At 41.0% G+C, this 13,235-nt stretch overlaps 1 protein-coding gene across 1 annotated transcript in view; it reads left to right on the top strand.

The window, feature by feature from the left end:
• SKAP2 (src kinase associated phosphoprotein 2) overlaps window positions 1-13,235 on the top strand; it is a 257,554-nt gene that overhangs the window by 157,427 nt on the left and 86,892 nt on the right. The window contains exons 6-9 of the mRNA XM_083188933.1: window positions 2,407-2,490; window positions 6,659-6,783; window positions 7,684-7,744; window positions 11,349-11,468. Coding sequence (XP_083045059.1) covers window positions 2,407-2,490; window positions 6,659-6,783; window positions 7,684-7,744; window positions 11,349-11,468 — 390 coding nt within the window. The remainder of the gene's footprint in view (window positions 1-2,406; window positions 2,491-6,658; window positions 6,784-7,683; window positions 7,745-11,348; window positions 11,469-13,235) is intronic.

Raw genomic sequence — 13,235 nt, 5'->3', positions numbered from 1 at the left:
GCACATTGGGTTTATGTACATCTGTGAATCGGACCCTGGGAATTATAGTATAGGAACTGTGGTTGCTGCCAAAAACTGATCAGAGAATATTAAAGTTGTAAGAACTTGAAGTAGATAAAACAAATAAAATGAACTTATAATTTTAACCTGAGATAAACTAATGAAGAAACAAATAAAATAGATAACTAAATGCATAGCTCAAGTGAGAAGTATCAAATTCAGCTGGTATCCATATGGCTGGCAATGTCTAGGTCAACAGCCAATAGACAGACACCATATGGTCGACATAGGTATTGTTGTCATTGTTAAAAGCTTGACCAGTAAAAAAAGCAAGCCATGCGAGGGGACGTGTGACGACATTTTCATGTTTTGACCTTTTCAGAGTCAAAATTTTGCTTGTGACGACGTTTTGCCAGTGTATGACCTTGTTGCATGTTACCATTTGTGCACCCATTTAGACTAACTCCCTCTGTGTAATAGAATAGTTAATGCTGTATGAGATGTGTCTGCTTAATCTGCTCAATAACTCATATACAGTAAGTGCTGAGCTACCACCACCAACTCATTACATTTGGCGTCACAATACTGTAAATCCCCATCCTTGTGTGGAGCGGATCTCTCTTCTTCCTATGGATTTTCTATTATTCTAGGAAGCCAACATGTCAATGATATTTAGACAGATGTTTCTGATTTTAGACATCTTTAATATTACCATTGGTTTATTTTACTTATTAACCACCAACTTATTCTGAAAGAAGCACAAAGAGAAATTAATGGAAAGTAAATTAAGTTTATAATTTAAATAAAATGTAATAAATTATATATTACAGAAGGATATATGTGTGTGGGTAAAAACAAGAATTCTTGACAATTAATACTATTTATTTTATTTATTAATTTACAGTTTCTTATATAGCGCAGCATATTCCGTTGCACTTTACAATTGGTTACAACAGTGATAAAACAAACTGGTTGGTAACAAACTGGTTGGAGGTAGGAGGGCCCTGCTCACAAGCTTACAATCTATACAGATAATAGGAGGGATACATAAGGATAGGAATCTATTACATGGCACTCCCCCCAGATTACAAGACAGTCCTGTTATGATACTGGTAGTTATGCGGGGTTCCGGAATATGAAACGCTTGCCTGAAGAGGTGAGTTTTCAGGGAACGCTTGAAAGTTTGGAGGTTGGAGGAGGTTGTGATACTGTGACATCACATGGAACCAGTGACATCTCTGAAACACAAGAATTTGGTTCTGAGACTTGTATTTTTATAAAGTGAATAGTTTGACTCTCAAGCTGGTTCAGAGGTGGACACAATGTAATGTTTGCACAGATGGCCATTGTTTTTGTACTGCCAATGCACCTGTGTATCCCTGTGACTGTATGATGAATGATAAGCGGTGATGATCGCAGTGAGGAGTTAGGACGCAAAGTGATAGTCAACATGTGTTTATGGGAGGTAACAGAGTTGTCAAATTTGGCTTGTTACAAGTCTTTGCTGGGAGTGTTGCAGTTGGACTTGCCCTGGTATCCAAGTTACAAAGGGACATTCTGAACAGCCATAGGGCTGATCAGAAGTTCACTATTGCACATAATGTTGCTGATGATGCATGGGATTTCTACAGAGATAGTGGCCATCTGTATAAAGTCACAGTACCGCTGTGAACAAAGATGCCTCGTAATAACCTGTATTGGAGACCCATTGGCAATGGGGTCTGATATGGTTCTGACCTGGATTGGAATTTTGTTTCAAATCTCTGGTCGGACCTGGGATTTTGGTGGAAAAGAGGTATCTATTGAAAAACATTGTGCTACTGCTAACATTGTATTTTTAGCTTCAGTGCTGATCACACAGGTATCCAGTGTACAAAATAATGCAAAAGCCTTCCTGACAAACATACCTAACAGTGCTTTGGGGCAGATTTACTAAAGTTTCCAAAAAATGAAAATTGGTGGTGGTGCCCAATCAGATTCTAGGTATCATTTCTCCTTTATCATTTCTCCTTTACAAAAATGATAGACAGATGCTGATTGGTTACTATATGCAACATCACCACTTGTCTGTTTTAGAAGCTTCAGTACATCTAGGGCCATATGTATTAAGCTTGAAAATTGCACAGTGATAAACCACCAGCCAATCGGCTCCCAACTGGCATGTCACAGGTTGTGTTTCGAAAATGAAAGGTTGGAGCTAATTAGTGGGTGGTTTATCACTCTCCATGTTATCACTTTTGTTGGCTTAGTACATCTCGCATTGATGATAATTAGAATGTATCCATTTCTTATATGTGTTTGCCATACCAATTAATTATTTAACCTTTGCTCTGCGCTGATGAGGTACATAACAGAGCATGATATTATTATATAACAGCATATATATATATTTTTTTCCTATTTCAGATCACAGCTTTTTTGCATCTGAATGGCAAAAACGGTGGTGTGCACTAAGCAAGTCCATCTTTTACTACTATGGAAGCGACAAAGGTACGTTGATTAAAAGTTGTTTTTTTCTTCTTTCATACGGGGGACATAAATTAGCACGTTATTGTGGCAGTTGAAAGATCAACATTTTTTCAGTTCATTTTATTACAAATAATAATAATGATGATGATGAAGAATGTCTAGCCACCTAAATTCTTAGAAAGAATAATAGCTACAGTATTTGTGACAGATTTATTACGGTGTGAGATTTACAAAATGCCGCACATACATAGCTTCTGGTTTTCAAGGCTAAACTGATACATTTACTACCTAGTGTCTTAAAGGTTGGAAACTCGAGCCTCTTGTAATATGTAGTAATTGCAAATGCCTAATCTACAAGTGGTTTAGAACAACAAACATCCAGGGCCTAATTCTGAGTCAGACACAGGCCCTCATTTTGGTTGATTCGGTCCCTGGCGTATTTGCACCGAAGACCAATGTTTCTGTCCAGCGCATATTTGCATACGCGCATGTGCAGGGCTTCTGTGCGGCCATCTGCCTTACAGGTTCCGCCCACCCAGTTCCTGGATGCTGCAAGTCTAAGTCAGCCGAGACTGACTTAGATTTGCGAGCATGGGAAAAATCATTTGATGGTCGCAACCATTGAATGATTTTGCCCCCCACACACTACCCTGCAAATGGATGTATGGACTATGGAGGATAGATTGGAGTGAAGAGAGGCATTTGTCAGGGATACCACATAGGGGGGAGTCCAATCCTGAGATGACAAAGGAAAGCGTAAGAGTCTTGGTACCATCCTGGGTGAGTAAGGGTCTGAACCTGTAGATCTACTACTACTTTTACTACCTGTACTACTACTACCTGTACTGCTGCTGCTACTACCACTACTACTACCTGTACTGCTGCTGCTACTACCACTACTACTACTACCTGTACTACTACTACCTGTAATGCTGCTGCTGCTACTACTACTACTACTACTACCTGTACTGCTGCTGCTACTACCACTACTACTACTACCTGTACTACTACTACCTGTAATGCTGCTGCTGCTACTACTACTACTACTACTACTGCTGCTACTAATACTACTACTACCACCTGTACTACTACTACTACTACTACCTGTACTGCTGCTGCTACTACTACTACTACTACCTGTACTACTACTACCTGTAATGCTGCTGCTACTACTACTACTACTACTACTACTACTACTACTACTACTACCTGTACTGCTGCTGCTACTACTACTACTACTACCACCTGTACTACTACTACTACTACTACTACTACCTGTACTACTACTACCTGTAATGCTGCTGCTACTACTACTACTACCACCTGTAATGCTGCTGCTACTAATACTACTACTACCACCTGTACTACTACTACTACTACTACTACTACTACCTGTACTGCTGCTGCTGCTACTACTACTACTACTACTACTACTACTACTACTACTAATACTACTACTACTATTACCTGTACTGCTGCTGCTGCTACTACTACTACTACTACCTGTACTGCTGCTGCTACTAATACTACTACTACCACCTGTACTACTACTACTACTACCACCTGTACTGCTGCTGCTGCTACTACTACTACTACTACTACTACTACTACTACTACTATTACCTGTACTGCTGCTGCTGCTACTACTACTACTATTACTACAACAACCTGTACTGCTGCTACTACTACTACTACTACTACTACTACTACTACCTGTACTAATACTACTACTACTACTACTACTACTACCACCTGTACTACTACTGCTGCTGCTGCTGCTGCTGCTACTACTACTACTACTACCTGTAATGCTGCTGCTGCTACTACTACTACTACTACCTGTACTGCTGCTGCTGCTGCTACTACTACTACTACTACTACTACTACAACAACAACCTGTACTGCTGCTGCTACTACTACTACTACTACCTGTACTACTACTACTACTACTACTGCTGCTGCTGCTGCTGCTGCTGCTACTACTACTACTACTACTACTACCTGTAATGCTGCTGCTGCTGCTACTACTACTACTACTACTACTACTACCTGTACTACTGCTGCTGCTACTACTACTACTACTACTACTACTACTACCTGTACTGCTGCTGCTACTACTACTACTACTACTACCTGTACTGCTGCTGCTGCTGCTACTACTACCTGTAATGCTGCTACTACTACCTGTACTACTACTACCTGTACTACTACTACCTGTAATGCTGCTGCTGCTACTACTACTACTACTACTGCTACTGCTGCTACTACTACTACCTGTACTGCTGCTGCTGCTACTACTACTACTACTACTACTACTACCTGTACTGCTGCTGCTACTAATACTACTACTACTACCACCTGTACTACTACTACTACTACTACCTGTACTGCTGCTGCTACTAATACTACTACTAATAATAATAATAATAATACTACTACTACCTGTACTGCTGCTGCTGCTACTACTACTACTACCTGTACTACTACTACTACTACTACTACTACTTGTAATGCTGCTGCTGCTGCTGCTGCTACTACTACTACTACTACTGCTGCTGCTGCTACTACTACTACTACTACCTGTAATGCTGCTGCTGCTACTACTACTACTACTACCTGTACTGCTGCTGCTGCTACTACTACTACTACTACTACTACTACTACCTGTACTACTACTACTACTACTACTACTACTTGTAATGCTGCTGCTACTACTACTACTACTACTACTACCTGTACTACTACTACTACTACTACTACTACTACTGCTGCTGCTGCTACTACTACTACTACTACCTGTAATGCTGCTGCTGCTGCTACTGCTACTACTACTACCTGTACTGCTGCTGCTACTACTACTACTACTACTACTGCTACTACTACTACCACCTGTACTGCTGCTGCTGCTACTACTACTACTACTACTACCTGTACTACTACTACTACCTGTAATGCTGCTGCTGCTGCTACTACTACTACTACTGCTACTGCTACTACTACTACTACTACTACCTGTACTGCTGCTGCTGCTGCTACTACTACTACTACTACTACTACCTGTACTACCACCAGTACTACCACTAACACTACTACATGTATTACAACTACTACTAGTATTACTTCTACCTGTACTACTACTACCTGTACTGCTGCTGCTACTAATACTACTACTACTACTACTACTACAACCACCTGTGCTACCACCAGTACTACCACTAACAATACTACATGTATTACAACTACTACTAGTATTACTTCTACCTGTACTACTATTATTACTATTAATTCTACCTGTCCTCCAACTACTACTGCTAATACTTATACCTGTTCCACTATTACTACTACTACTGCTAGTAGTATTACTTCTACCTGTACTACTACCTGTGGAACAACTTCTACTACCTGTACTACTAATTTACTACTACTATTAACTTTACCTGTACTACTGTTACTATTAGTAGTAATAGTAGTAGTATTAATTACTACCTGTCATCCAATGACTTCGTCAGGAGGCGCCTCCTGATGAAGTCATTGGATGACGAAACACGTTGGGGCGTTTCCTTGAGTGACGTGGACTCTGATTCTGTGACGCTGCTGACGTCTGTGTATTCGTCCAGCTCCCGGTTTCTCGGCTCAGCCGCCTGCACGCTGTCTGCACTTTACCGTTGGGTTCCTGACTGCTGCCGCCCGGGTTAATATTAACATCCACCGCTTGTTTGCTGTTTTAAACTTACATGTATGTGAGCTTTATTTCAGTAAAGTGGTAACTACTCATATGCTTACATTTACTCCTCACAGATGGCACATATACTTGCTAAGCTCTCAGCAGTGTTTTTTAATATGAAAATGCCTCAGGATTATGGAGATCATTGCATTATTCTCTTTTGGGTATCATGGTACAGTACACAGCATCTTAGTAAAATGTGTCTGATAAAAAAATGTGACACTGTGCTTATTTACACAGCAATGGTACATAGCAACAGCTGGGGCGCCGAGACATTCACGAATCCCGGGCGCTCTGAGTTAGCTGAGACATTCACGAATCCCCGGCATGAAATCTGCATATGACTACATTTAATTTGTTGACTGCAATTCTATAGAGATTTCCTTAAAGCTCCAGGCACTATTGCAATCTACGCCATTTACATGACCAGCCACCAGAGTGCTACTTTGTTTTCCTCTTCCACAGACAAACAGCAGAAAGGTGAATTCTCTCTAGATGGGTACAGTGCCAGGATGAATAATACTCTACGCAAGGATGCAAAGAAAGATTGCTGTTTTGAAATCTTCGCTCCTGATAAACGTGTCTATCAGGTTGGACTTTCTATGCCTCCACATAAATTAAACTGATAAAACCGTTACATTGGCAGTCTGAGAGGAAAAGGAACATTTGGGAAGCAACAGCTCACTAACCGGCAGACACATCTGCACAATGTGCTCATGCATATAAGAATACATTACCCAAAACAAAATTCTGATAAAGTTCATGTACTTCAAATTAAAAGTCAACAGCGGTGCATACATATCAATTTTATCTGTTGTTCGCATTATGTTTTAGCTCTGTCAATTGGATTCTTTTTATGAAGCCAGTGACATGTTAAAAAGGAGAATTCCCAGGGCCGAGAAATGCAGATTTATCAATACAAACACCTTGAGTAGTACTTTAATGTTACATCACAACATGAGCGTCAGGGGCATGAGTGAAACAGACCAAACGCACATATCAGCTGAGCATTTCAAAGATCTATCACTTCGGCATCAATACAGAATGTAACTCTAATGCATTTTAAATATCTGAAATTGCATTTGAAAATCATTTAATTAAGTTGTCAGGTAATGTGTTGGAATCTGACAAGAACATTTTTAAGAAAACTATACCCAGCAGTCTAAAGATATTCACGGGTGTCTTCTAATTGTCAAGGGCAAATTTCGTTCATCAGTCCTAGCTTTGACATTGATGAAGAGAAGCAGCTTTTTTCTGCACAGCTGCCAGCTGCTGATCACAGATTCAAATCCATCATCCTCTACTCCAATTACGTAAATTTGTCAAAATTAACTGTACATTATAAGAAGCATCCTTGCAAGAAAAGTATCAGTAGACACGTAAAGAATTACTAATGCAGCCGTAAAGAACTGACATGAATGTTAGATTTGGGGTTTTTTTTTCATTTGTTTCTTTCAGCTGGCAAATTGTTTGTTTTTATTTTATTTCAGTTTGCGGCATCCAGCACCAAAGAGGCAGAAGAATGGATTAATGCAATTTTGTTTCAACAAGGTAAATAAATATCACAAATGAAAATAAAACCACCATATTGTGATGGCTAGAAACCCTACAAACCAATAAAATAAGGCCTATACACATGGGACCATTTTAGTCCATCTTTCTGTCTAGATCGCTAAGAAATTAAGCCTCCATCGCCCCATTGTGTATGCCGATGGCGATGCGTGTTCCCACACGTCGACATCGCCTGTTTAGTTAGCAAGTACATTGAAAACACAGTGGTTAGGACAGATCGCTCAGCACACATTGCTATGTGTGTATGGGCGATATAGCGAACCAGGCGATCTAGCTATATTTATTTCTAAGCACACATGCTAAGCAGAAACCACCCCGTGTGTATGGGCCTTAAGATTTGGACTACTTAGAGAATTCTAGCAGATACATGGATCAGTGGTGGCTCCAGGGATGGGGCTGCCGAGCAGTCCAAAAATGAAATATGGGAACCCCCCAGGACTGCCATCAGAAATTTTAGGGCCCAGTACCGATAAAATATCAGGGCCCTCCTGTGGCAGCTTCTGATTGTCTGCCTATCTGCAAGTTACAATTGGTTTGCGGCCAGAGCACCAATTCATATTGACGCCAACACTTTTTTCATTGCCTCCTGCCCATGCACCAGCTGGAATGAACTTGCAACATGGCACCATCGGTTAACACGTACCAAAAATAGGAGATATCTGGTGAAAGGTGGCCAAATCGCATATCCACCAACTGTCCACCAACTAAACCGTATTGAACGTACCAAATACTAAATACTAACTCAAACTGTTCTAGATATATGTGAAATGTATGTGATGTATGTTTATGCCTCTCTTCCCACCCCCTTTGTGTTTCCTGATTGATGCTGCACTGTTACCACAAAAAATTCCAAGCATACGCAAGTATAACTGGCCAATAAAGATGATTCTGATTCTGATATGTTTGACATCCGATGCTATGCGTGGTTCCATGCACATCGGATTGGAGTTGGAGATCTGACCTGCTGCATGTCCGACCTCGGATTTGGACAGCCTCCCAGCAGCTGAGAATGGGATTGCGAACGGTATAGTGTATGCAAAAGGACCGCACACTATATATTGTACGTGATCCTGCCCCCGGGAAGCATCGGATGAGAGTGCTTCCCTCTGAAAAGTTGCATAGTGTATGCGAGCCTTATGCCGGCACTTATACATTTAATATCATTCTGCTTAATCATTCTTTATACTTCAAACTATCATCCTTTATAATCAAGGCTTACTGAGGTAAGAACACGTGGCACAGATATGTGACATGGTGGTGACTGGTCTATCAACGTAGCACATTTAGACCCGTATTCTAATTCACTTGCGGAGGCAAATTCCTTCTCACATGGACAAAACCATGTGCACTGCAGGTGGGACAGATGCGATGTGAAGAGATAATTAGATTTGGGTGGGGTTCTACTTCAAATTGAGATCTATATTGCAGTGTAGAAATAAAGCTGCCAGCATTTTTCCTGCACAGAAACAAAATAACAAAATAACTCACCCAAATCTAAATATCTCTGCACGTGTTACATCAGCCCCCCCCCCCCCCCCCCCCTGCAGTGCACATGGGGCCTTATTTTGCTTCATTCTTTCTGACAAAATCCTTCTTAGATGGACAAAACCATGTGCACTGCAGGGGGGGCAGATGTAACGTGCAGAGAGAATTAGATTTGGGTGAGTAATTTTGTTTCTGTGCAGGGAAAATACTGACTGCTTTATTTTTACACTGCAATATAGATCTCACTTTGAAGTAAAACCCCACCCAAATCTAATTCTCTCTGCACATGTTACATCTGCCCCACCTGCAGTGCACATGGTTTTGCCCATCTAAGAAGGATTTTGTCAGAAAGAATGAACCAAAATAAGGCCCATGGTTTTGTCCATTTGAGAAGGAATTTGCCTTTGCGAGAGAATAAGGGCCTTAATGATGACTGAAATTTTAAAGCACATTTATGTTAGCTGCAAAACAAGCGCCTTGGGATTTGACTGACACATATAAATGCAAATTATTAAAAGCATATATCAATACATTTTAAAATGATTCTGGTCAGTAGTAGATGTTGAGTGAACGTCCCCAATTATCAAGGATAAGAGTAAGTGATCATCTTACATCTCACCCATTTTTGCTATGGGCAACCAATTAGATTATATCTATTATCTTCTAGAAGGCATTAAATAAATAGAAAGTAGATTCTGATTGGTTGCCCATAGCAACATCCCATCTTTAATAGTACTCCCATCTTATTAAATAAGCCTCTATAACAAAATACCTTTTGATAGAGCTGCTATTTCTGGTATAATGACATGACTAAATTAGCCCCACGCACATCACTGGCCACCTGCATCTCCGTTCTAGGCCTCTCCTGAAGAGGAGTTTATGAAAGTATGGTATATGTGAAAGCCCTAGTGGTGGGTGTTCTCGTACAATGTGGATCATACCTGCTGTCAGGGCTGCCATCAGGAACTTTGAGGCCCAGGACTCATTTCCAGTCTGGGCCCTGCCCCCCCTTCCCCCCTCCTCAAGTGACTTACTGTAACCCGGCTCCTGCTCCCCGATCTCCTCATCCGCTGAGCTGCAGCCAGAAGGTCCCATAGCGCAGGCTTCTTCAAATCAGGATGCCGGCAGCCAATTAAAATGCAACAATGGCTGGTGAGCCAATCAGAGCTTGCATACCAGCAGCCACTCTGATTGGCTCAACAGCCGGTGCAGCATTTTAATTGGCCGCCGGCGTCCTGGGATGAATAAGCCTGCGCTCTGAGATCATCTTTGTTCAGGGCACTGAGCGCAGTGCAGCGGAGGCAGTCGGGGGGTTGCGGTGGGCAAAATGAGCTGCCCGGGCCTTTCCAGAGGCTGGGGCCCGGGGCAGCTGTACACACAGCACCCCCCTATTGGCGGCCCTGCCTGCTGTCTCTGTGAATGAAACCACAATAAATATACAGGTATTTAAGTCCCATAATATGTTTATAGATAACCTTTGAAGAATTAGTCCCTGTGCCGAACTAGCTATCTTTGTATTTTCTTTGGTCAATCAGGCATCGGTGCACATGTTATACAGGGAGTAGGACGCACTTGTACACTATGAATCCCGTTGCTTTATTAGTGTCTTGCACTGTTGTTGTCTCACTCATCTTTGCCACCCAGAAGCCTGCAAAAACTGCCCATCGTGGGCCTGCTGCTCTGGCATTTGTGTTGGTCCTAGTGTCTCTCCTGTTTGCCCTGCAGCACTGGATGTGGTCTGTATAGTCCTAGTGCCCAATGCTCCCTGCTTGCACTTTTGGGGTATCACATCTAATCAATGGAAACAGATACCATATATACTCGAGTATAAGCCTACTTTTTCAGATCATTTTTTTTTGCTGAAAAAGACCCCCCTCGGCTTATACTCGAGTGAGGGTCCCACTTAAGTCAATAAGTTTTCCCAGTTTTTCGTTGTAAAATTAGGTGCCTCGGCTTATATTCGGGTCGACTATATACGGTATGTAGAGACTTATCCCTGACAAGTGTATCCCCTGGTTCTATTAGTGCTAAGTAAGTGTAACCTTAAAACTATCCATAAAGATTTCCTTAAATGAAAGCATCTGTTTTATATCTACAGACAGTGACGGTAATGACCTGTATGATGATGTGAGCCAGCCACCAGATCCCATACCTACACCAGGGGCCGCTAATCCCCCTCGTGATGAAGAACACGACGATATTTATGAAGAACTCCCAGGTATAAACATTTGTGTTCAACATATTACCGATTAAAGTAACAAACAAACAAAAACCTATATTAAACTAGTTTTACTGTATGTTGTGTTTTCCTGCCTTCTTACAGGGCGTATAATGTACCTGCTGCAGGAATTACCCACTTACATGTACCACTCATCTACTGTGAGCCTTCACCCTCTATGCAAGGGGTAGGCAATCAGTGTAACTTCATCTGCCGTGTAACTACACAGTGTGAGGTCATGAGTAAAATAGTGACAGAGAATGCTGGGATGTGTAGTTCCACAGCAGCTTCAGTGCTACAGGTAGTCTAGATGTGTTCTAAGTAGCATATTAAGATGAGTAGGATCCACTAACACAAGACTCTTACTGTATATTAGAGTTTTAAAAAATGGCACATCAAGACTCAGACATGCACAGTGCTGTATGTGCTGTATTTTAGCAGACATGTAACATATAAGAGTCACTGCAGTCCACAGTTAGTTTCCATGGTTACAGATGCTGCAAAAGGCAGACAGACATCCACGTCAGCTAAATGTTAGCAACAAACATGTCTGAGTCGTCAAGTGCATATTTAGGATGAATAATACTGATTTAAGTATTCACTGTTATCCCAATAATTAAGTGACCCTTTAAAGAAAAGGATGTGTCCATCAAACAACAGTCCGGCTTAAGTTTATTACTAAGGCACTAAAGAAAAGACACATTGGGGGAAATTTACTAAAGGAAATTTGTAAAAAATAGGTATATTTGTATCCAGAAATACACTTATTTTTGACATTTACTATCCCGAAAATACGGCAATTTGTAGGAATTGCCGTATTTTCGGGATAGTAAATGTCAAAAATAAGTGTATTTCTGGATACAAATACACCTATTTTTTTTACAAATTTCCTTTAGTAAATTTCCCCCATTATGGTAGAAAATGTTAACAGAAAGTTTCTAGCTTCATGGTGTAATAATGTGCCCATTTATGCCAGTAAACAGAAGTTGTTTCCAGTTGGCTGAAGGACCATGACACCTACTCATTGGGTGATGCTATTTTTCTAAAAAAAATTTTTTTTAAAAACCACCCAAATTGAACAAAAAAAGACTTTCCCGGGGGTGTAGGTTAATTGAATACTGCAGACAGTCGACAGACAATAGACCCGTAATATCATATTCATAGTTAATTAACTGGAAAGTAGTCTGCAGTAGTGAATATATAAACCAGACCACAGATAATTGTGGATACCATACGTCAAATCTTATAAAACCATCTTCTGCTGGCAAGAGTTTTAGATAGTAATAGAGTTATAACAATATATTACCCAATATGTAAAAGATAAAGAGAGTAATAGTTCTAACAAGTAACACAATGTAATAAAGGGATTACAGACTCGATTCAAACACAATTGCTAATATGAGAAGTTACTGGTGTCTGCGTTTAGGGGTTATTCTGGTTCACTCCTTCTGGTAAATTCCTTTTTAGATGGACAAAACCATGGGGGTTATTCTGGTTAATTCGCAAGGCTGCGAATTCGCAGCCTTGCAAATCCACCAAACCCCACCCGCCAAATGTCCACCCACCAGTCTCCCCTTTGCATCGCGGGTTCGCCCGCACAGGCTGCGCATGGATGTTTACCATAAACATCCATTCATATGCCGTGGGTAACCTCCCACATCTTTCAATGGTCGCCGACCATTGAAAGTTGTGGAAGGTACACGCATATAAAAGTGACTTTCAAGTCACTTCCATATGCATATAATTGTGTAGTTTCACGGCGGCAGT

Source organism: Crinia signifera, chromosome 5 (genome assembly GCF_055691185.1).
Source record: "Crinia signifera chromosome 5, ASM5569118v1, whole genome shotgun sequence".
NCBI lineage: Eukaryota > Metazoa > Chordata > Amphibia > Anura > Myobatrachidae > Crinia > Crinia signifera.
This window is presented reverse-complemented; position numbering and strand designations above follow the sequence as displayed.